We start from the raw sequence: 26,529 nt of genomic DNA, 5'->3' as shown, positions 1-26,529 counted from the left end.
GTACACCCATGTTTAATCATTGCAAACTAAGCAAACATGGATCTAATGTGCTAACAAATCCTACAGTGTATAGATCCACAGTTTGAGCTCTGCAGGATGTCACACTTACACGACCATGCATAACTTTATGTGTAAAGAAAGCTTGCGAGTTCACGGCCAACCGACTTGAATCCCGTTGGAGTTTGGTTAAAAGAATATTGAGGTATCTAAGTGGGACAATCATGCACAAATTGCAGACATGCTTACCAAACCACTTCATACCAACCTCTTAAATACTTTCAAATCCAAACTCAAAGTCATTGCACTCCAACCTCCATGAGTTTGTGGGGGAGTTTTGGAGAAGTATCAACCAAAGTTAGTTAAACAAATTTTGAAAAGATTGATAGAAAGTTAGATGCATGTAACTAATTACTCACGTCAATATATATATAAAACATGACTCTCTCAATGTAATGAATATAAAATCAACGCAAGAAGATCTTGCTTGAACATTCTCTTATATGAGATTCATTCTCTTCTTCCCATGCATGATTCAGTAACATGTAAGAAATTATTCGTTATTTAAAATCTTACACATTTTTATTTTGAATTTAAATAGATTGGTGAAAAATTAATGCAAACAAAATATAGATAAGAGATGATATTGTCGAATCAAACCTGCACTGAAGTTAAATATTTTTGTAGTTTTCATTTTATCATTAGATAGTTACTGAAATGATATTTAAAAACTAACGTGCAAAAAACTTCTTTGATAAATACATTATTACACTAATTGATTGAAGACACTTTACATTCACCGAATAGTGAAATCTAATAACCAATGCTTCACTTCTCATACAACAATAACAATTGCAGCATTTTGGGATACTAATTTAATAAATTTATATACTTTGAACAAAATTATAACTTACATCACTAAATGTATTTTTTTAGGAAACGCAAATGCATTTTTAGTATATAAAGAATATTTTTAATTTTAAAAAAACACTATCAATTGAATGGCCGTGTCATGTAGTCTCATTACTATGTTATTATACTATTTAAAATTGTTTCGTTCTAAAAATCAGAAATAAGAAGGTTGAGCAGATGTGATGGTGGAACACAACCTCCGATGCAGTGGAGCGTGAGTACCTGCAATGTTAGCACTTTAACATCCGAATCATTATGTGCGTGCGTGCGTGCGTGCGTGCGTGTGTGAGAGAGAGAGAGAGAGTATAACGAACCAACTATTTGCCCAACGTTCTTTGTGGATGACTGTTGGATGTGCTTTACAATTGATATCCCTTTGGATCATAGAAATAACTATCTTCACTCATTGTGAAGATTCATGATGGAACAAGACCTTTATTAGGATGTAGGATGAGACGACGTTGTGGATTAGCTCGCCCGGGGTCTTTCTGGTCGGTCCAGAACAATTGCCCCACAAGTCCTTACTGAAGCATGATTGGGCGGGGGCTTGATATTATAACTCCAGATGATGACTATCTCCTGGTCATTTGAGGCGGACGAGTGAAGATCGCTTCAGTTTTTAAGGAACCATGTATTAACTGTGTCATACTTCAAACGTCTTTTCATAGGTATCATCATGACGATTCTTGGGAATCTAAATTCTTGAGTATTGCGTGTGAAGGATTTATACGTGTTTGGTGAAGTCTTTTTACCTTCTGTAACACCGTTTCTTTCAAGTGATAAGTGTTTTCTTTCATTTTTTTGAGTATTCTCTTTAGTTTAATAGTTTCATTGTTCACTTCTTATATTCTGCACTCTGTAACAGCAAAGTTAGTGTATTTTGAACAAGAAATCACATAAAAGCATTAATAAGTCTCAAAAGGATACCCTGTCTTCTTGGATGGATTATGTTTACTCTTCTACTGCTTTAGTTTTTGCCAAAGCGAACAATTTTGATCGTGTTTCTACAAAGGTAGGCTTGTCCTCTGATTGGAGAATCGAGATTCCTTCTAAAGACGAAAGGGTATGTGATAAATATGGTGATTGCATCATTCCTTTTTACGAATTCACTTTCTTCATCACGGACCTTCATCTTTCTTTTATTGCTTTTGAGATAGAGATACTGAATCATCTGGTCGTGGCTCCCTCGCAACTCCATCCTTTATGCTGCATATATGAGATTCTACTAGTATTGGTGTGAACATGTAAAGGGAAAACGTTGTGTATTCCTCTTTCTTCACCGCTTTTGATGTCTCCAGAACCCGGTGTCTCCGATAAGGGGTAGAATATTACTTTGCTTCAAGCCGATCCTTCATGGTTTCGAACCTCTTCCTGAACTTCTGCCTTTTTTGGACCAATTTTTCCTGGTAACCCCTGTCAGCCCAAGAGCTCACACTACAATTTGTGATATTGGTAGTGGAGTAGAGGGACGATCCACTGACATATTTCCTAAGTATTAAACGGATGATCACCTTTTGTTAAGAAATAACTTTTTCACATAAAACGAGGAAATGTTTTCGGAACAGGCTCAATATGAAAAAGGCTAGTTGTTGAAGTTCATCAATAATATGAAATATGTAGGGGGAGTTACCCCGATGACGAAAGCTTATAAGACACGTTTAAAACGTCTTATTGACATCCCACTGCTGCTAAAAGCTCGTTCTCGAGAAGAACGAAGAACCATTTTTGGTAAATTTGAAACATTTTAAGTTTTATGATATCTCTACCCTGGATGCCTCTGATCTCTCTCTCTCTCTCTCTCTCTCTCTCTATATATATATATATATATATATATATATATATATATATATATATATATATATATTCATTTTACAAAGAATGTGTGTGTAATGAAGAACAATTATAGCTTCTGAGTCGAGGGTATGGTCGGGCAGAAATAATGTTGCAGAAAACCCACCGACTTTACTGAGTATCCCGGGTCAAACTGATCGTCTCGTACTGACAGGGTTTGGATTCCGCTCTGCTAAACATTGTCAACTTTATCCTCTAGACAAGGATTGTGCCTACCTGACTGGCCTTTAAGGACCAATTATGGAGGAAGAAATGGGCAATCTGGCCAAGTATGCTCTGCGTAATTTGGCTGTTTTGGCCCTTAACCGGTTACTAGGAGGATTTTTAGTATGACTGGCACCTTGCTTAAAAGCAACAAATGAAGAAAAACACCCATAATCCGAAGCTTCTATGGAACAAGTATATGCGAGAAGAAAAGGAAGCTTCTTCCTCTCGTTCTGGGGTGAAGGATGTTTTACTTTTCTTGAAGCTCACTAGCCTCTTTTCTGACCAGGTGGATCAGTTGGTGAAGACCCTGGGGGATTCTCACGAGGAGTTAGAGCTCTTGCGCTCTCATAACACTTCGTTATCCCAGCAGTTGGTTGATTGTACGAGTTCGACCCTTAATGTAGTCTCACAATCATTTGAAAATGCTTTAGATCAAGTACAATACTTTTATTATTCTGTAACACTTCCCAGGGAGAAAATACAGAATGAACAAGCCGCCATTGATGGGAAGGTCGTTTCTATGTGGAAGTTGGTTTGTCGGAGTGCTAGAGCCTCATTTTTTTTGTACTTATTTACTGGTACCATATATATATATATATATATATAATACTTCTATTTAAATGGATTTCCTTTATTACCTGTTTGGTGTGTTTTTGTATTATCCTGAATGCATGCCTCTGGATTTTATCTTTTTGTGAATGTAAGGGATATTCCCTTGAAGTTAATTAGCCATCACTGTCAAATTGAAAGAAAAGATACAAACTTATTACTTTTTGGTACCCATTTCAAGGTATTTTGCGTGATCTCGGATGAATATCTCCGAATCTTTCTGAACTTGCGAGGTCTTCCCCAAAATTTATTGGATATCACTGGGGTCGTTCCTGGCCAAGGGTAAGTTCCCCTTCCCCCTGTCAGGGGGAAAACCTGGTCAGAGGTTGACGGGTGGTCAACCTACCACGACATCTGAAGTAGCTAGGTACCAAATGTTGTGGGTCGTGATTTCCTGTAGGGATTTAATTGCTTTAGTCAGACATATAAATCATCTTTGACACCATTCCTAACTTTATATGGGGTACTAATTGCTTTATCCGGGCGTACAAAGTGTCTCCGACAACATCCCTGGCTTTATGTGGGGAATTGATCATTTTAGCCGGATGTACAAAGCGTCTTCGATAACACCCTTGACTTTATATGGGGGATTGAATGGTTTAGCTATACGTACAAAGCGTCTTTGGTAACACCTCTGACTTTATATGGAGAATTGATTGCTTTAGTCGTACGTACAAAGCATAACACCATTAACTTTATGTGGGGAATTGATTGCTTTGTGAGGGAAAATATCCCTTGTCCTTATTTTAATAATGTCAAACATTTTTAGTTACTCATAATGTGTGCTTTGGACGGTGTCATCATATCATAGAATGCATTCATCCTCCAACATGCTCAAAGTATAAGTGAAATGAGCCCATGCATATAGGAGCATTTCATAGATGTGAATAATGAACTTGATCATCATTGGTACCTTAGGTTCATAAGAAAATGGTTTGAATTGACCAAAATATCAAAAACTCATTTTTGACATTTTAAGAATTTTGAGTTGACTCATGACTTGGAGCGTAACTCTCGGGTCTGAATAGGTCGAGTCATGAGTCGAATCATGACTTAAAGCAGTATAACTGTGAGTCGACTCATGACTTTAAGCGTAACTCTCGGGTATGAACAGGTCGAGTCATGAGTCGACTCAACTCTGGAAAAACCTGTTTGAGTTGACTCATCCCCTATTTGAGTCGACTCATTGGCTGTTTCATTTGAACCATGTTGCCATGGGTCTGAACAGGCCGAGTCATGAGTCAACTTAACTCTGGAAAAATCCTATTTGACTCAATTCATCCCCTGTTTGAGTCGACTCATCGCCTGCTTAATTTGAGTAGTTTTTGCCTCGAGTCTGAACAGTCGAGTGACTTGTGTGAACATGTCGATTGGTCGCTGTTGGCACTCAATTTTCTATTGTGCATTTTTGCAAAATTATTCTGTTATGTCTGTTACTTTGTCCATGCATCATATAAATATTCTAGAGTCTCTTATTCAACTTTCAACAAGAAAAGTGAAAGTTATACACCAAAGTCCTCTTCATCTTCATTCTTCATTGCATTTCTCAACAAATACAGATAACAATTTTTGTTGATCATTGTGCATTACTGTGGTGATAACGTCCAAATAGGATTATGTAATCTTATTTTGGGTTGAGGATTTGTGTGGGTTTTTCTTGAATAAAAGCATTGGGGTTTTGTCCTCCAAGAATTGAGGGATTTTGCACTAACCTTTGCTTCATAGATTCAACCGAGTGAAAGGTTTGAAGAACTGTGGGTTCGTTCAAACAAGTAGCGGTAACCGGAGGATTGTGAAGAAAGCTTAGGATTCAAGCGTCTTGCGATTGAAGTCACCCAAGCTAGAATTTTGGAGAACATGGAGTTCTTGCAATAAGGTAGCTACAACCGGAGGTTTCACGTAGATCCGATCGAAATCAGCCGAGCTAGAGTTTTGGAGAACGTGGAGTTCTTGCAATAAGGTACCTGCAACCGAAGGTTTGTTCGGAATGCTTGAAGGACTTGGTTCCACTTGAATCAAGGGGAGATAAGTGAATAGGATCTGCAACAACACTAGGGGTTGGTTGGTGGTGATCATTTCTTCTCTTGTATTAACTTTGCAACTTGTTAATAAAAACATCTCAATTCTAGATTTAGAATTGAGGGCAGACGTACCCTATGCGAAGACGATAAGGGAACTGCCTCAACAAATCCGATGTTCTTCTCTCTTTCTCTTATCTCTTTAAATTCTGCAGAAATTAAGTTTTGTGTGAAATTAATAGTAAAATCAATATCTCTTAATTGTTGTGCATAAAGTTGTTCAATAAATTGGTGCAATCACTTTGATTGCAACTGAGTAAAATTTTGCACATTCAATTTGAGTGAAATTGAGACTTGGTGTGGAGTGCACACCATGTGTTTGATAAAACTAATCTCACACAAATCTATTAATATTTTACTTGTTCTCTTATTATGTTAACTCATCATTAGAGGTAACCATATCAATGATTATAGTAATTAATCAATTGATTTAGATAGTGGTTGATTATCTCTATCTTAGTTATTCTATTTGGTTTCACGCATATTCGATCTTTCCATTAACGGATCGTTTAGACGATTGTAATCTAGGAAGCTTTCGCAACCGTTGAAAACATTTTTAAAAAGCGAAAAATTTCAAATACTGATCTATTCAACCCCCCCCCCCCTTCTAGATCGGTACTATCGTCAGACATGCTTTAGTCGGACGTACAAAGTGTCTCCAACAACACCCTTGACTTTATATGTGTCAGGCATCAATATCTTTGGTCGTACCCGAGATTTCATGTTGTTATGCATATTTACAAATAAAATAATTTCTTATCAAACATCACTTCATCTTGCTATTGTAGAACTAAATAAGCATACAAATTCTAAATGACTTAAGCATAACATTTGGTATGATTGAGGAATATAAGACATAACCAGGTGGGGTGACCACCACTTATTTACTCTCTCCTTATGGCCCCTTTAGCCACTTTTTTGTGGGCTGATACCCATCTTGTTGAGTTGTTCGATGATGGAAGTGACATTGAGAAACATGGCTATGCATTCTCCCAGATATTTTTGGAGAGCTTGGTATATTCTTTTTTATCTCTCCAAATCAACATTGGTGGTGGTTAGTTCTTCCAGTAGGTTGTGGTATTTAAGTTTGAGATGGATATGCGAGGAAAAAATGTCTAGCATGTCCATAAAAGGTTGTAAGTATATAGTGCAACCTAAGATGGGGGCGGGGGTGAATTAGTTTTTTAGAGAATTTATCGTTATTTTGCAGATGTTTTGTTTCTTTTATTTTTCTGAAAAAACAATGATAAACTTATGAATGATAGTGCCAAAAAATAAAAGTACATAAAGAATAAATGACACAAGATATATCCTGGTTCCCATTTCCAAACAAGTGTAGTCATGTACCTCCACACCCCATGAAGTATTTAATTATGTTAGATCTTTGTGAAGTCTCACACTAAGACTCTCTCCTACAATCTTCTAACATATAACATAAAACCTATAGTGAACTTTGAATTTCCGCGATTTAAAGATTTTTTTTTACAAAAAAAAGAACACCACTCCTATTTGCAAACACTTGTAGAAAGTACAATATATTTATGTACAGACAATTTCACCACATACTTGGTGAACAATTTATAACAGATAGATAAATTGAATACAAACAGTTTGGATGCTTTTCAATATTCTAAAACTTTAATATTCTCTTTCAATGAACAATTAAAGAATATATAAATATTAAGTTCTCAATGGTTTATTAAAAAATTTCTCCGATGTATAAAAAATATGCAGTAGAAGTTTCTAAGTCATTTTGTATGAACACTTGAAAAACAAATGAACTGTTTGAAAATTGTGATGAAAGAGGTAAATTGATATCTGAAAAATTCTTGTTATAAATACCTCACAAGATGTCTCTTGAATGAGTGGCAATGTTTAAAAAATAATCATGATTAATTGAAATGATTTGGAAAATGTTTGATGAACAAGTGAAATGAAGAGGTTTTGTGATGTCTTAGATTTTTCATACAACTTCAGGAAGCAATCGATTGCATCTATGCATCAATCGATTGTTTCAAATCCAACTTTCAAAATACATGCAAATTTTTCACTAAGCAATCAATTTTGGTGACACATCAATAGACTTTAGGTGTAAGAAGAGACCTACAATCGATTGTTTAAAGAGGTCAATCAATTGTTCTATTCAAAATTTCAATTTTTTCACAAACAGAGAGCACGAGCTATCTATTAACGTAAAGGATCAATCAATTGCTTTCTTTGAAAAATTGAAATTTTGATATATAAAAGTTGAGCCTTGAATGAAAATCATGTTTAATAGATAAGAAAACTTTAGAATGGTTTAAATGAAAAAGTCTTGAGCACCTAAATCTTATATACATATGAATTGTCATTGTTCCTTAATCTTCATGATTCAATCATTTGATTTCCAAAGCTTATGCAATCTTGATACTTGATTTGAATATTTTTATTATTCGTTCTTTCTTCTATGATAAGCTTTTGTCTTCATCAAAACTAAGTTAAGATAGATGATGAACATATTCTTCACAATCTCCCCCTTTTTTATGATGACAAAATAAATGGATGAGAAATTTTTGCTTGATACTTTATTGCTCCCTATATCTTGTATATCTCACCTTATCTTGGATATCTTCCCCTTTATTTTTCAATATTTTCTTTATCTTTGGTAACCTTGAAATTAACAAAAACAACCATATCTCTTCTCCCCCCTTTTTGACATCATCAAAAAGAAAAAGAGAAAAATCTAAGGAAACATAATATAAGGGAAATGACACATTGTATATAAAAATATTTATCTTCTTCACAATGATTTTATGTCAATGTTGATACCAATGTTGATGTTCTTCAAATCATCTTTGATCAAATGAAACTTTAATCCTACCATATTATATGGTCTTGTATCTTGAAAAAACCAATCTTAATTTGACAATATTAGCATATGATCTCAAAGTACCTATACAAATAATTAATAATACTTTCTAGGTACTCAGTATTATTTGGGTCCTCTTGGGTTAGTTCTCTTTCTTACCCATACATAATCACCATAAGGAATACATTAGTGTCGTATGTAGCAAGCTTTAGGAGTATGGCCTTTTGTATTACAATAAAACCGTGTAGGTCTAAAAACTTGATTCCTTTTTATAGAAATAAGAATAATTTCTAACATAAGGTTTTTTAGGATGAATTACATCGTGCACTTTATTTGGTTCCACATTGTTGGATTTATTGATATTATCCTTACTAAAGATAGTGTAACTTGTACTTGGTTTATCAAATTTGGAGATTCCAAGTCCACATTTATCATTTGAGTATCTTTGCTTACTTAGCACATTATCCAAACCAATTGGACATTTTCATATTTCTTGATCACTTGGTCCAATTCAACAATATTAGATTCAAGTGATTGACATTTATTACATATTAAATTTTTGACTTGGTTTAATTCCATTTTCATGTCATTAGCCTTACTTTCTAGAGATAAAATGATTTTATTTTGCTTTGAAAATATTATAGAAAAATTCAAATATTCCTCATGTAATTCATGGAAATCATTTTGTAATTCATCACATGAAGGTATATCCTTAATTTCAGAATCACTAACCTCATTTTCTTCATCATCAGAATGGTGTGAAGCCATTAATGCCATGTTTGCTTGCTCTTCATCTGAAGATGAACTTATCTCATTGTCATCTCATACAACATATGCTTTCTTTGGCTTTTTGTCCTTCTTATTTTTTATTTTATTCTTCTTTTTAAGTGTAGGGAATTCACTTTTGACATGTCCTCTTTTTCCAAATTCAAAATAAGTAACCTTCCTTTTTGGTGCTTCAGTCTGACTGATTTCCTTTGCCCTTTCCTTCTTTAAGAATTTTTCAAATTTCTTGATTGGAGCATCATCTTCATCACTAGTGGATTGAGTTTTGTCCTCTTGATTACTATCATGGTATTTGACTCTAGTTTTTAAGGCAATACTTGTGGGTTTCTTTCCTTGATCTTCATACTTTTATAATCTTTCAAGTTCTAACTCATGTTCTTGAAGTTTATCGAATAATGTTGCTGAAGACATTTTGGAAATACTCTTCATTTTCGGTATAGCCGTTACCTTTGGTTTGCATGCTCTTATAAATGATCTAAGGACTTGAGATTTAAATCTTCATTTGTAAATTTTTTTCCAAGAGCCATAAAATGATTTGTCAAGTGCGAGAATATATTTTGCAAATCAGAGATTGTTTCTCCAAGATGCATTATAAACATCTCATATTATTGTGATAAAGTGTTTAGTTTGGATCTTTTTACCTCTACCATGATTTCATGTGTTACTTATAAAGTATCCCAATTTTTTTTTATTTTACAATTTGAAACACGAAAGAATTCATCCATACCTAGTGCATATGCAAGAATGTTCTTTGCCTTCCAATCCTACAACACTTTCTTTTTGTCTTCACTATTCCAAGAGCCTTTCACATTTGGTTGTTCTACATTATTTATGACAAATGTATGAATGAATGGACCATTTTCAACAACATCCCATTTTTCTTCTCCTTGTGCTTTTAAATACATTTGCATGCGAATTATCCAAAATTCATAATATTCACCAACAAAACATGGAGGTTTGTTGTTGTTGCCACCATCTGCAAAAATAGGATTAATGGAAGCCATAACTTATGGATCGAGGAGCAAGTTACCTTACCCTACTCTGATCCCAATTGTAAGTATAAAGTGTCACCTAAGAGGGGGTAAATTAGGTTTTTAGAAAATTTCTCACTATTTTGCAAATGTTCTGTTTCTTTTATTTTTCTGGAAGAGTTATGATGAACTTATGAATGATAGTGCAGAAAAATAAACGTGCATAAAGAATAAATGACACAACATATATCATGGTTCCCCTTTCCAAATAAGGGTAGTCTACTCCCTCCACACCCCATGAATGATTTCACTATGTTAGATATTTGTACAACCTCACACCAAGATACTCCTACAATCTTCTAACATATACACACCAAACTTATGGTGAACTTTGAATCTCTTATATTTAAATAACCTATTTAAAACAAACAAAAAGAACACCACTTCCTATTTGCAAACACATGTAGAAAGTACAACCACTTTCTTTATAGACAATATTACCACACGCTTGGTGAATAATTTATAACAAACAAATAAATTGAATATAGACTGTTTGTATGTTTTTCAATATTCTAAAAATTTAATGTTATATTTAAATGAATAATTCAAGAATATATAAACATTAAGTGCTCATTGGTTGATGAAACTATTTCTCTGATATATGAAAATCATGAAATAAAAGTTTCTAATCCTTTCTGTATGAACACTTGAAAAACAAATGAATTGTTTGAAAAATGTGAAGAAAGAGGTGAGTTGAAATATGAAAAAATTATTGCTATAAATATCTCACAAGATGCCTCTTGACTGAGTGACAATGTTTTAAAAATAATCATGATTAATTGCAATGATTTGGAAAAGGTTTCATGAACATGTGCAATGAAGAGGTATTGTGATGTTTCAGATTTTTCACATAGCGTCAAGAAGCAATTGATTGCATATATGGATTAATTGATTGTTTCAAATCCAACATTAAAAAAATATACAAAATTTGCACTAAGCAATTGATTATGGTGATGCATCAATCGATGGGGGATAAAAAGAGACCATACAATCGACTGTTTAAAGAGGCCAACCGATTATTCTATTCAAAATTTCAATTTTTTCACAAACAGAGAGAACTAGAAATTGATTGACGTAAATAAGAAATTGATTGTTTTCTTTGAAAACTTGAAATTTGTTATTTAAATCTTAAACCTTGAATGCAAATCATGTTTAAGATATAAGAAAACTTTAGAATGGTTTAGATGAAAAAGTCTCGTGCGCCTAAAGCTTATATACATATAAATTTCTATTGTACCTTAATCTTGATGATTCAATGCATCCATCAGGTTGGTCGTTGAATCATAACCGAGTTGGTACGACCAAGGTTAGCCCGAACAAATTGTACTTGGAAGCATCGTCAACACTAAAGTAACTCAACCGTTGATCTACTAGTTGCACATGTTTATGAGGATCTCCCTTTCCCTAATAATCGGCTAGCTTGGGCGGCTTCTCGATAGACTTTGGGATCCTGCTTTCTAAATTTTGTATTGATAATGGGTGTTTTAGGTGCACCATATCCGAGTGAATTTCTGCTTGAAATGGGGTCGAAGCATAACTGTGATATCATCCTTCAGTTGGATGCGGTCATCGGTGTTGTGGTCGTGTCTTTTAAAAAATCATTAGTATTTTGATGTGTCTATCTTGGATGTGTCTCTGACAGAATAGGGAGGTCGGATCCACGCCTTCCGAAATACATTATTCACAGACTCTTGAAATATACTCTCACGAGAGACCATTAGGTAGGTTGTTGAACCATAATCGAGTTGGTCCGACCAAGGTTAGTACGAAGAACTTCCACTTGAAAGTGTCGTCAATACTAAAGTAACTCAATTGTTCTTCTACTAGTTGCATATGTTCATCAGGATCTCCTTTTCCATCATAATCAACTAGCTTGAGTGACTTCTCCATAGACTTTAAGATCCTGCTTTCCAAAATTTATATTGACAGTAGGTGTTTTGGCTGCACCTTATCTGGGTTAATTTATGCTTGAATTGGGGTCAGAGCATTACTTCCTCGGTTTCCTCCGAGATTCGGAGGGGAGTATGGTTTTTTTACTTCTGCATTGATTCTTTGACATGGGAGCCTCGTTTCCCTTTGTTCCGGTTGATTTCGAGATCGCGAGTCTTTCTTGAAGCAGCTTCTTGAATTCTATTCTCGCAAGAATGAGAGTTGTCAAGGCTCTATTAAAGGCGCTGAGAACTTTCTTCAATAAAATTTGAGTTTTATTGTCGAACAATGTTAAACACATTGTTCAGTAACTTAATGGCGCCTTGTACGCCAAGGTTTGCTTACAACATGTGAAATCCAGGTAAAGTTTCATGTTGCGTAGCTAGAATTGGAACAAGAGTCTCCACTGAATTGACCTGAATTGGCCTAGCCACTTGTGAAGCTCGAATTAGATCCGGATGTGAAGAAACTACCGCTCTAGGATCCGTAGTGTTTTGTTGCAGAGGAAAAAATGGTTGATTGCTTGCCGCTAGGGTAGAACCGACAATTTTCCGTGCATCGGTGGATTTGTTAGCCTTGGGTCCAACTATATCTATTGAAGATGGAAATCGGTGATCCAAAGATCTTGAAGAAATGAGATTGAAGTTGTGATAAGTCGAATCGAAATACGATATATCTTCGCATTCGATTACTATTACTTGCTCTGGTGATCAGAAAGAGTTATGAACTGCGAAAGTCGAATAACGAACGCAGATTTATGAAAATCGTAGGAATCAAAAGCTGATTCCCACAGATGGCGCCAATGTTCTGTCTAGGAATCAGAAGTATGAAGTTTGAACGGAGGTGGCGGTGGAATGTAGCCTCCGATGCGGTGGAGTGCCATCTGCAAAGTTAGCATTCCAACGCTCAAGTCAATATATGAAAAAGAAGAGCGAAATAAAATCGTGTTTGAAACTCGTTACCATATATATATATATATATATATATATATATATATATATATATATATATATATATATATATATATATATATATATATAGGTCAGAGTCAAATCACATCAATGTATCAAACCTAGTAACATGACACCTCAGATATATAAAGTATACTATAAGAATGCTATTTTCATGTGAGAACATGAGAATGAATCAAAATCATTAGATTTAAAATAAATTGGTGAAATTATGTGTCATTTTTATTCTCAATAAATTTTCTCTCTTCATCATTAGAATAAATGACTTAAATTAAAATATTATATTTCAAACTATCAAAATTCTCTCTCCTGTCACCCATTTACTTAAATTCTTTCTTTCTCCATTTTTCTTCTTTTCATTGTCATTGTGTGGGTTATAACAATCTTGTCCATCAAGATTGATTGAAATTCTCCATAGATTTTGGGGGATTTCCAACATCTGGTATCAAGAGCTCCAGTTTAATCGATTCGTGGGAAGAAAATCACCATGACAACGAATCATCCAAACGGGCATTTCCCAACAAATCTTCTGATTCTCAATAACAACAACTATTAGAATTGGAGCAAGCAGATAAAGGTTGTATTTTCTTATAAAGATCTTTGGGATCTTGTGAAGGAAGTAGTAGCAACGCTTGCATAAGCCGCGACAGATCAAGAAAAGACTACACATAAAGAATTGAATAAGAAAGATTATAAATCTCTATTTATAATCCATCAATGTGCTGATGCAGATAAGTTTGAAAAGGTTAGTGATGCAGAGTCAGCGAAAGAAACATGGGAAATTCAGGAGAAATTGTTTGGACGCGCAAGGTTACGAAACTAGTGAATCAAATCAAGGTATGTGGAGAAGTGATGACATCAAGATCTATTGTTTGAAAGATCTTGAGGTCGTTGGCTCCAAAGTTCGACCACGTGGTAGTAGCCATAGAAGAGTCGAAATATTTTTCAAAATTGACAAAGGAAGAGCTTCAAGGGACGCTTGAATCTCATGAACAAAGAATGGCTGAAAGAGTTGCAGGAAAGTCGAAGAGTGATATGGCTTTGCAGGCTCAATCAACAAAAGAAATAAAAGGCAAAGGAAGCTGGAATGGCAACAAAGGAAGAGGAGGTTACAACAATTCGGCTGGTCGAAATCAGCAAGAAGGAAACTAGTCGAATTGGAGAAAACCCTGGAACCAAGGCAACCAAAGAGGTGGTGTTGCAGGTAGAGGAAGATGTGGTGGTCAAAAGCCAGACAAGAGTCACATTTAGTGTTACAATTGTAAAAGGTATGGACACTATTCTAGTGATTGTCCAGAAAAGCAGAAGAATCAAGAAACTTATGCAGAGCTGGTGAAACATGAAGAAGAAGATTGTTGCTGATGTTACAACAAGAGAAGAAGAGAGATTCAAGGACCAGTGGTACTTGGACTCAAGATGCTCATCACACATGCCTGGAAGAAAAGATTGGTTTGTCAACATAAAGCCCTCAATGAAGAACATGGTGAAGTTTGCAAATGACAACACTCGAGCAGCTGAAGGTATTGCTGATGTTCTGATTATGAGGAAATATGGCAAGAGGTTAGTACTTTCAAATATGTTGTACATACCAGGACGAAAGAGAAATTTTCTCATCATATGGCAGTTAGCCGGAAAGAACTACAAGGCGCCGGAAAGAACTACAAGGCGCCGATCAAAGATAAGATGATGAAAGTTCTCGACTCAAATGGAAGGTTGATCTTGAAGGCTCCAATGTCTCAGAATAGAACCTTCAAGATTGAACTAAACGTGATGGAGCATAAGTGCCTTGCAATAACAGCCAACAAAGATGAATGGATATGGAATTATAGACTTGGCCATCTCAATTTCAAAGACATCAAAGATTTGAAGAGGAAAAACATGGTTTCAGGATTACCAGAAATCGACATTCCAAATGAAGTGTGTGAAGAATGCGTGCAGGCGAAGCAGCATAAAAACAACTTCAGTAAGGATGCAGGAAGCAGGTCAAAGGCAAATCTTGAAGTCATATACTCTGATGTATGTGGTCCTCTCCTGGTGGATTCGATTGGAGGTAACAAATACTTTGTTACATTCATGGATGATTTCAGTCGAAAATAGTGGTCTTATTTGATCAATAAGAAAAGTGAAGTGATCGAGGTATTTTCCAAGTTTAAATCTATGGTCGAAAGACAGAGCGGTCGAAAGATCAAGATTTTGAGGACTGATGATGGTGGAGAATATGTGTCAAAAGATTTCGATGCATTATGTGTGAAAGAAGGGATTGTGCATGAGGTGGTGCCACCCTACACCCCACAGCAGAATGGAGTCGCAGAAAGGAAGAATAGAACCATCATGAATATGGTTAGAAGTATGTTGAAAGGAAATCATCTATCCAAAGAATTATGGGGAAAAGCTGTGTCGACTGCGACATATATCCTGAACAGATGTTCGACGAAGAAGCTAGAAGGAATCACACCAGAAGAATGTTGGTCTGGTGTCAAGCCTAGCTTGAGTCATCTGAGGGTGTTTGGATTTATAACACATAGACATATGCCAGATCAGTTGAGAAGAAAACTTGATGACAAGTCGAGTCAGATGATCCTGATAGGATATCATTCGACTAGAGGATACAAGTTGTTCGACCTAGTGAATAAGCAAGCCCAATACCAATAAAGTTTCTTGTATTCCATCTCTCTGCATATCAAATTTAGGTTCCAATTACAAACCTCTTTGTAGAAAAAATCATATAGTAATATGTCTGTAGATGATCGGCTATGATCTTCTTCTGTAATTATTTGAATTGCATATGAAATTGATATTGTTATGCACTACCAAACATGTTCTCATATGGTTCAATTTTCAACTCCTTCAATTTTTTGAAAACACAATAATGTTTTAACATAATATGAGTTTTCCAGATTCCAAAACGAAATTTCATTTCCGATATTAGGGTTCAATTTGGGACGATAATGGGTGAAGAATGAGGTGCGAAGCAGATGTGATTTTATCGTTGTTCTTCTATTGTAATGCTTTTTTGCGCATCTGATATTGAATTTGTCCCATATAACCAATTCATGTTCATTTAAGGTTCATTTTCTACTCAATTTTATTATCGGAAAGATGAATATGTTTTTACAACATTTGAGAAATTCTATATCCCAATTTGTAGTAAAACTTTCTAATTTAGAGTTTCAGTTTTTTTACTCAATAAATCAGTTGATTACATCTTAAATAGAGTTATACTTATAGGAATTTGTATATGTTTTAGATGTTGTCAATAGATGTTGATGATAGAATGTGATTATGGATTCTGGTAATTGATGTAAAACTTTCCAGAAGTTGTAGAGATTATTCATGCTGATTATATATGTTGATTGTAGATATTATAATTTCTGATTATATATGCTGATTATAAATGATGGTCTATAAAGATTATATAGATCAGAATTTGTAACTTGGTATTAAGATTACATTTTTGATATCATTTATAATTTTTGAATTTTAGCAACGAAACTGCAATGGAGATGATTTGGGGTATGGTGTCTGAGATTGGTGAATGTTCAGTTAAGAGAAAGAAGTGTGCTAAGAAATGTTGTATTGGTAATATCCCTACTATGAATACTACAAATATCACTCAAGTTACCAATGTTGCTGATGTTGTAAATCAACCCACAAATAATGGAAAAGTTGTTATTTAGTATATTAAGGAAGAAGTTGTTGATACTGTAGATGTTAATAGATTTGTGAAGGAGAATGTTACGCATGTTGAAAAGTGTGTTGCAAAAAAAGTTGGTAAATCTGTGGATAAGAAAGGTAACAAAAATATGTAGTGACCACACGGGTCTCAAATCAAGTTACTGAAGAATTCGTCATGAGGGCTAAAAAATATTCTTGGAAGAGCCACATAGGAAATGCGAAAACCAGCACATCTAATGTTATGGTAAGCACATATTTGAATTTGATCTATTATGTTATATTTCAAAGGGTTTATAACTTGGAGTGTTGTGCAATTGATATCTATGCATCATTTCCAAGAACAATAGCAAAAACATGCCTTAGAAAAAATAAAACTGAGATCAAAGTCGTTGATGTAGAAGAAACCAAAATATTCAAATGTTGGGTTCACACTACAAAAAGAAAGAATGAACCAAGCGCATATGAAAAGTATATGTCTTTAGGATAGTATGAGTTTGCAATGAGCAAAAACCTATGTGATGGCAATTGGTCTGGAGTATGTTGCGTTTTTCTCCCTACATGTATGTAAAATTGCAGAGGAGTTTATGGGCAGCTGTAATATCGGATATAGAGTCTATGATGATCATGACATGGAGTTCTAACATGTTGTGGATGGTCTATTTTTGAGTATATATATATAAACTTTGATGTAATTTTGGAATTTCTGAACGAAATTATAATTAGTACCTTAATGATATTGACATTTATGTATTGTGATATTAAACATGATAATTTTAATGTAGAAGCTGCATTATGTGTTTCATTTCTCGTTACTTTTATTTTACATGTTACATTTATAATGTTGTTGATTTGAAGTTTAACAAACAAAAAATTAAAATGAGCTAGTTTTGCAAACAGACAATACATATGTCATCATCTATAAATATATCAATACATATTGCATATTATGTATGTTATAAAACCATTTTTAAGGGGTATTGTGTTGCTCAAACTCATTAATTGGGCCTACACGCTGAAATCCATGTCTAAGCCCATTTACACTTTTCTATATAATGTAAGGATTAAGGTATTCATGTCATCACTTTTCTATCATTGGAACTATAGAAAGGAAGCTATGTTTGGCAACATCTCTGAAATGTATGCTTCTGGCAGGTATGCATGACTTTCATGTCATCACTCTTCTATCATTGGAACTAAGATTGATTTTTCTGAAAATTCCTCTGTTACAAATATCGTATTTAAATTAATCATAGTTGAAATTTCATATCATTTGTAATTATAGTAAATTCAACTATTAATGTTATTACATATACAATAATGAAGACATGAGGGCACATGTATTCAAGTTAAAAAAAGATTTTGAAGAAGATCATGATACAAAAATTGAAGCTCTAATAAAGGAGGGTTGAATTAATGAGTTTGAAAAATTATGCGATGTTAGCAACGATTGCAAGTGGGATTATACCATGAAGGAAGTAAATAAGTCTAGGAAATATATGTTGGTTGGTGTATTGGCATGATTAATTGCTTGGTTGTTATTGTTATCGTATTTAAAGATGTTATGTAAATGAGTTCTGTTCATTTTTGCAGCATATCCCAATGCACATATCAAAGTAATATTTTGGTGAAAAGTAGGATGCGATAAAGATGATTGACATTGAAGATTGGAAAGGTTACAATTGAGTTATTCACAGAGCTCGACGAGATTCATATGAGAAGAATATTGGCCATGGATGGTACAAATTTTCCAAAGAAAAGAAGCTTGAAGCCGACAATGTGTTATATTTGGCAGATTATATGTCTGTTGATATAATAAGGGGTTAATCTATGTTGTTCCATTTGAAAGATTAAAATGCAAGTAACTGTTCTGAGAGGATTTTAATTTCAAAGTTGTTATAAGTACAATCTGTTATTGTATGGATCAGTATAAGCACCTTATGCAATGTTATATAGTTTAGTTGCTGATGTTTGACTATTTGTGGTGTGTGCATGAATTATTACATGTTGTATGCATGGCTTATCAACGACACTGCTAGAAAAAAATCTTGATCATTACATCCGGTTGATAAAAAATATAACTAATATGATATATAACTCCACTATATATTTATTGTGAATAGTAAAAGAATCATTCATTCCTTTTAAAATAAAATTTCAGAAAATCCTAATTTTGTTACCATTTATCTAACAATGTGGTACATATTAACCCTATCATTTTTCAGCTGATCTAATTGCACACATTGTAACAAAATTCAAAATCCAAGCAAAGTCCAAAATTCTAATCAAAACATCAGTAAAGGCTATGACTAGTTTAATGCACACATTAACTGCAACAAAGACTGAATTAAGTGAGCCATTATAGTAAATATAACATTGGGTTAATGCTTACCTTATTAAGAATAAAAAATTTCTATGAAAAGAAGAGATTAATGTTATAATTTCTTTTCTCCAATTGTGAGATTTATTAAAGTTACAACATATTGTCTCTACATCATATTGTATGTTGAGTATAAGACGCATCTAATCTATCCAAGCCATACTTTTCGGATCTCTTTGCAATATTCTCAAGTAAAGTGACTTTGTTACATTTTCCAACCTTTTGTTATGTCACTTCGTCTGCACACTAATACCAAAGGAACACACAACAGAATCACCGTTATTATAATAGATAAGTAAGCCTTAAATCATATGGTATATTGTGTTTGTTAAATATATATTATCCATCCATTCAAAATCGGATTATCAATGTCTTCTTCCTCTAGCAAGGTTTGACAGTTCTAAAATAACATACAAATATTGTTATTATCCTGTTTCTGTTTATCATATGATGTACTACTTCATGATTGAATGAATTGATTAAATTTAGCAGCAAATCATCCATGGACATGAGCAACCCAAATCAGCAGGACGTGAATGTGGGAGATCTAGCATTTGATTTGTATTGGGAAAAAAGAATTACAAAGGACTTAAAGGGTGAAAAAATGTCTTAGTGATCTCTTAGAACTACGTGTTTTACATGACATTTTCATCTTACATTGACTGTGATTTTTGTTAGATAGTTTATCTACTAATATAAACATTGACAATCTTGCTTGATTATGTAACATTTTCCAGCTGACATTGTTAGGAGGGGACTAAGATTGGACCAGACCGAACTCACCATGGTGGACATTGAAACTATGAAATTCCGGGCATGTGACATCTTGAAAGCTAAAAGACCAAACATGGATAAGAAATCAAATTTTGAGAGATGCCTTGGCTCTAATTGGTGTGAGTATGTTGAATCTAAAATTTTTAAGGTTGGTGATGTGTTGTTGCCGGACTACAGGTCGCGTCCACAGATGTTGTATGTTACGGATGTAAGACACTCTTTAAGGATTAACTTGTGATGTATGTAAGACCCCAACGTTGACCCCTAAGATCCCTCATGCCATCTCATTAACTTGGAATTTGCATTGGGATCACATCTTGGTATCCTCCTCACCCCTCATTCATTGGGTTTACATTGGGAGAGATCACCAAGCATTTTTTATTGTATAATAATTTAATTTTTATTTGTTTACTAACCAAAATCCAAAAATATGTCTAGTGTAGCTTGTTTCTTTTGTAGGTAGCGTGTATGTCCACATGTGCCTCATCAAGCTCACATCTAGGGTTTGAGACCCTCAATGAAAATGATCAAGTTAGAAAAGGTCTACATTGGTTAAAAGCATCATATATGGATCCCAATGTTCTTTACTTGTCACTTTTATCAATAAAACATCAAGAGTTTGAAGCTTGTTTATCAAGGAAGCCCTAATTCATCTGGGTATCTTGTGTGCCTTCCTCAGCATGTTTCCTCAAGAATTGGTCAAAGATTTCAAGGGATACTCCATTGCATTTCATCATAAGTATAAATGATTCTACATGAGACCCAAAGAGAAAAATAACTTCAAGTTTGCAAGTTGGTCCAAAGAGGTTGACCAGAGAAGTCAACTAGTCAAATCTAGGGTTCCTTAGACCCTATCTCCTGCAATTTGTGTCATATGAAAATGATTCCAAGATAAAAGTTACTCTTTGTGACATTAAAAACAACTTTCATGTTGTCATAAAGAGCTAATTTTTCATGGAAAGTCATGTTTTATGGTGAAAGATTATAGGTCATTTTGTCAGTGCCCTAGATAGAAGGTCAACTTCCAAGAGCCATAACTTCTTCAATTTTTGTGATATGAAGATGATCCAAGTTTCATGATTAATTTCAAGTTTACTTCTATAATTTTTCTTATTTGAGAAAGGTCAAATTTAAATTGCAAGGTAATGTATCAAGAGGAAACATTATAGGTCCATTTGGGTCATCATCATTGAATAAGCAATTTTCCTGAAATTCTAAAATCCATAACTCTATCATACAAGCTCCAAATGGTGTCAGTTTTTTGACCAAATTGAAATATAGTTGAAAAATTTTCAACTTTGAAGAAGGAACCAAAGTCATTTGAATCTTATAGCAAAAGTTATTCAAGGTAGAAAAAGGGGTCATTTGACTTTTAACTTAGAAAATTTTCAAGTATGTTTGATTTCCAGAACTTCAAGGCCAAAATTCATCATGATCGAAGCTTCAAATGGAAAAATTCCCAACATAAAAGTTGTTCCCCTTAATGGTAGCTTTCCAAAGATTCCAAGATCATTACATTTGGATCAAAATTGAGGGACTTTTTCATGGTTCCTTTGCATCGCCCAATTTGACAACTTTTGCACTCAAATGATAATCTCTTTTGCATGCTTCGATGTTATAATTTCAGCATCCATTGTGCATGAATTTGGAGTGGATTACATCATTACTCAGGCCTAATCACATGCCCATGCACCCATGCACACAACTTGCTATTTTTGGTTAAAAATTTGAATGGTGTGAAAATGCATTGTATAGCCTATAAATACATTGCCATTGCATCAGAAATAGAGAAGAACCTTGCCTAAGCTCTTCCCAGCACATCCATAACCTCCATTGAAATAACACCTTGAAGATGTCTTTGAAATCGAGTTTTAGTTCAAATTCTGTTTGTGAACTAAAACTCCAAGGGTTCACATCCTTTTTCATCTCAAACATATCCAAGATGAAGCAAGGCCAAGTGGATTGGAATCGGGATCAAGCCTCATCACTGCAACCCAAAGGTGGAATTTCTCAAACTTTAGCTCTTAGATTCTCTCTCATTTCTCCACCTTTTTGGTTGATTTTTGGTTGCATGAAGCCCTACCAATATAGGCAATAAGATTGATTTCTATTGAGGCTAAATCAAAGCAACTTAGTTATGGAACCTCATTTTTCAACTCCACGTATCTTTTTATATAGTGAGAGTTGGAGTAATTGGAGGTCAGATTCGAGATCCTGGTATTTTTCTCTTCAATTTGATGTATGATCCATAACTTTTGGTAACATTCTTGATGGACCGGTCCGACAAGGGTGACCAGAGAAGATGACCGGAGTTAGGGCTCCGGTGATGCGCTGGTTCAATCCAGGTCATCTGATCCTTGGTCCATGTTCTAATCTTGGCCTTTGGTTTTGATTACCATCCATACACACGCGATGACTGGGATGCAGGGTGGACTTGATGTGCGTGGCCATCAGATCTGCCACCTCAATTAGGCTATGTTTGGATTGGCTTCTTAAAGCCCCAAACTCACGTTTTATTCCTTTAAACTTAAAAGTGGTCTTATTTTCTTGTTTGGGTTTTTTCTCCAAAATCAATTCTACTCTCCTAGAAGCAATTCCAATAGAAGCTACAATTCCTAGCTTTTGAGGTTAGCAAGAATCAATTCTGCATTTATGATATTTTGGTTCTTACAATTTTCCTTCATTGCCCTCTTTAATTTCTTTTCAACTGTTTCTTCTATTTTCAAGCTACCATACTCTCTACTTTCCAATTTTCTGCTTTGTATTAATTCCTTCATTACTCTCTTTGCTTTGTATTAATGAATTTGGTAAACCAAATTTGATTAAGATTTATTACCTTCAAGTCTATATATACACCATCATCTCTTACAACCAAAAATACAAGGAAAAATTCTACTCCAAGAATAAGGTAATCTCATAATTTTGTTCTATAATGGTTGTATTTTGTAATTCTTCTGCAACTGATATGAATATGAGAAGAAACAATTGTTTTTTTTTCGCTCACCTAAATGCATTCTAAGTGTTTGATAAAATGCCTCTTAGAATTTATTTTGTTCAATATTAAACTATAGTGTTGATATACTGCTTATGTTTTCAAACTGCTATTGTTTATATACTAGTTTATGTTCAAATGCATTCTAATGTTTATACTATAATATTTATATATTGCAAATACATTCTAATGTTTATATACTATAGTGCTTATATACTTTCATGAGCTAGTTTTTTACGGCTAGTTAATTTTTTCCTGCAATGCAACTTTAGTGCTGCTACTTTAGTGTTGATATACTTCATGAGTTTGTGTAATTTCATATGGCAGCCTATAATGCTGCTACTTGTATTATGAGTGAAATTTTGTTGCCATATCATGTTAAAATCATTTTCTACTCACACATTATTGTTAGTGTTGATGTGTGTTTGTAACTTTGTGTACATAGTATTATGACTACAAAGAGAAAAATTCATGTTGATGAAATTCAAAGATATAAAGCTAGTTGGACGGATCTTAAAGTTAACGAAATATTCATTCAAGCATGTATGGATCAAGTTACGAAAGGTGAGCGCATTGGAACTAGCTTTACCAAGACGGGTTGGAAAAACATTGTTTCTCAATTTAATGGATCATCCGGGAGAAATTATGACAAGACAAAATTGAAGAATAGATATGATAGCTTGAGAAAGGAATGGAGAGCATGGTTTAATTTATTTGGAAAAGTTACCGGAATGGGGTGGGATAGTGAGAAGAATTCATTTGATGCACCGGACGAGTGGTGGGAGAAAAAACAATTGGAAAATCCTCTATATGGAAAATTTAGAGAGAAAGGACTTCCATTTGCTAATCAACTAACCACACTTTTCAAGGATGTGGTGGCTAATGGTGAGTATGCTTGGGCACCTTCAAGTGGTATATTGCCCGATGAGGATTGTGGTAACGATGTTGATGACTTAGGTCCATGTCCTAATAATATTGGCTTGGATATGGAAGAAGGATCGGGTGATAGTGAAGATGTAAGTATTGGAGCAACGGAAGATTTTTCAAATATTAATTTGAATACTTCCCAAGGGGTTGCTAGCCAAAGTAGTGGACAAAAGAGAAAGAGAGCTAGTGGTGTTGAAAAGAAAACCAAGAAAAAGATAACTCCCTCATCAACAATAGCTGAAGCTGTTAGTGTGATTGCGGAAACATGTAAGGCACGAAATGATGCTATAACTAGTACATCTATTGGTGAGGTGATGGCCACACTCCATACCATGGATGAAATTACAAGTGATATATACTTGTTGACAAAATGTTGCCAACTAATGATGTTCAAGCCTGCGAGGGAGATGTTTGTTTCCTTTAAAGGTTTTGAAGATAGAAGGGTGCATTGGCTTAAATTTGCAGCAAATAATCCTATGTCGTTTATGAAGATGTAATTGATCTAAAATTTCATAAAAATTAGTCTTATTTATGTATTAGGATCTTAAGCTATGAATCATCTTAAACTAGGACTTATAGTAATTAGACTTTTTATGTATTAGGATTAGCTATCTTTTAATTACCAAATGATATGGTGAAGTGGAATTATAAGTATTGAAATGAATTTGCTATGTTTCTATTACTAAATGCTATGTTTATAAGTATTGAAATGGAATTACTAAATGCTATATTTCATACTGTTAGTTAGATACTGCTAGTTAATTATGAAATGAAATGAAGGGTGCATCTACTTAAATTATACTGCTAGTTAATTTCATACTGGTATGGAATGTAGATTTACTTACACCTAAATGCTATTATTTATAATTATGAAGGGATAAATGAATGATCAGAATGAGCAATTGGACAACAATAGAGAAGAAGAAGATGGCAATGATGATGATGATGATGAATTTTTTCAACAAGCTAGTTTTGTGGCTGCACTAATTGGAGAATACGCAGTAAGTCAATTATGCAAAGAACCATGTAGAACTAGTGAATTAAGCGGTCATGCATGGGTTCAAGAAATATTGCAAGGTAACTCCACTCGCTGTTATGAGATGTTTCGAATGGAAAAACATATTTTTAATTTGATATGCACTAAACTAGTTGAGCATGGTTTAAAGTCTTCTAAAAGAATGGGAGTTGAAGAAATGGTTGCAATGTTTTTAGTTGTTGTTGGACATGGGGTAGGTAATAGAATGATTCAAGAAAGGTTTCAACACTCAGGGGAGACTGTTAGTAGACATTTTCATCGGGTACTTCGTGCTTGTCTTAAGTTGTCTATGAAATATATTAAACCTGAAGATCCTACATTTCATGATTGTCATTCAAAAATAAAAAATGATCAACGTTATTGGCCTTTTTTCAAGAATGCTATAGGAGCAATTGATGGTACTCATGTGTCATGTGTAGTTAATGCCAACGAGCAAACCAGGTATATTGGAAGAAAGGGATATCCTACACAAAATATAATGGCTGTATGTGATTGGAATATGTGTTTCACTTTTGTATTAGCCGGTTGGGAAGGTACTGCCCATGATGCACGTGTTTTTGACCAAGCTCTCACAAATGTGAACCTTAATTTTCCACACCCTCCTCCTGGTTTGTTCTTTTTATTACTACTAATGATTTTTTTTATAATATTTGACTTCACTTTTAAATGATTAATTTATTTTTATAGGTAAGTATTATTTGGTAGATTCTGGCTATCCAACACCAATAGGATACATTGGTCCCTACAGATGTGAACGTTATCACCTTCCTGATTTTAGGCGTTCTAACGGGTTCGCAAATAATAATGAAGTATTTAATTATTATCACTCAAGTTTAAGGTGCACAATAGAAAGAACTTTTGGAGTATGGAAGAACAGATTTGCAATTTTGCGTTGTATGCCCAAGTTCAAATTTCAGACGCAGGTTCAAATAGTCGTCGCAACAATGACCATTCACAACTTTATTAGAAGGAATGCAGAAATTGATGTTGATTTTAATCTTTATGAAGATGAAAATACAACCATTCACCATGATGATTACCATATATCGCCTAACTTAGATCAATCACAAGTTTTAAATGTCGCTTCATCATTAGAGATGGATCACGTTCGCGACTCAATTCGCAATAAAATTATAGAGTACAAGTTAAAAACTTAATATTGTTATAAATTAGTACTATATTTCAATTTAAATTAGTATTGTAATAATATTTTAGTGCTATGTTGCATTTCAAATTTTATTATATATTTGTAATTTTTATTATGTTTAAATATTATTAATTTTGTCTTTTTTATTTATGTGTTTAACCATGTCCATTTTGGTAATTATACATTCAAAATCAATTTTGATAAAAATCATCCAAACAACATTAATTGATAACAATCACTTTTACATAAATGTATCCAAACATAAATCAATTCTGTTAAACTCAATTCTGTTAAAATCAATTCTACCAAACTCAATTCTATCAAAATCAATTTTGTTCACCGCCAATCCAAACACACACTTAATGAAGGATATCTGATGACC

At 34.1% G+C, this 26,529-nt stretch overlaps 2 protein-coding genes across 2 annotated transcripts; both read left to right on the top strand.

Moving 5' to 3' along the window:
* The first annotated feature begins 22,555 nt into the window (after positions 1 to 22,555).
* On the top strand, positions 22,556 to 26,157 carry LOC127094187 (uncharacterized). Its single transcript, XM_051033047.1, has 3 exons — positions 22,556 to 22,672; positions 24,840 to 25,608; positions 25,688 to 26,157. The coding sequence occupies exons 2-3, from the start codon at positions 24,846 to 24,848 to the stop codon at positions 26,155 to 26,157; spliced, it is 1,233 nt and encodes a 410-aa protein (XP_050889004.1). The 5' UTR covers positions 22,556 to 22,672; positions 24,840 to 24,845.
* Positions 22,666 to 24,679, top strand: LOC127092599 (uncharacterized). Its single transcript, XM_051031489.1, has 2 exons — positions 22,666 to 22,953; positions 23,483 to 24,679. The coding sequence occupies exon 2, from the start codon at positions 23,487 to 23,489 to the stop codon at positions 24,459 to 24,461; it is 975 nt and encodes a 324-aa protein (XP_050887446.1). The 5' UTR covers positions 22,666 to 22,953; positions 23,483 to 23,486; the 3' UTR covers positions 24,462 to 24,679.
* Positions 26,158 to 26,529: the final 372 nt, after the last annotated feature.

The sequence above is a fragment of the Lathyrus oleraceus genome, chromosome 6 (assembly GCF_024323335.1).
Source record: "Lathyrus oleraceus cultivar Zhongwan6 chromosome 6, CAAS_Psat_ZW6_1.0, whole genome shotgun sequence".
In the NCBI taxonomy this organism is placed as follows: Eukaryota; Viridiplantae; Streptophyta; class Magnoliopsida; order Fabales; family Fabaceae; genus Lathyrus; species Lathyrus oleraceus.
Note: the sequence above shows the minus strand (reverse complement) of the source record. Positions and strands in the feature narration are given on the sequence as shown.

Excerpts from the sequence above, each read along its gene's own strand:
- LOC127092599 (XM_051031489.1), top strand. The coding sequence starts at position 23,487 with ATGACTACAAAGAGAAAAATTCATGTTGATGAAATTCAAAGATATAAA.
- LOC127094187 (XM_051033047.1), top strand. The coding sequence starts at position 24,846 with ATGAATGATCAGAATGAGCAATTGGACAACAATAGAGAAGAAGAAGAT. Across the intron at positions 25,609-25,687 it reads TTTTCCACACCCTCCTCCTG|GTAAGTATTATTTGGTAGAT; the intron begins GTTTGTTCTTTT and ends TTATTTTTATAG.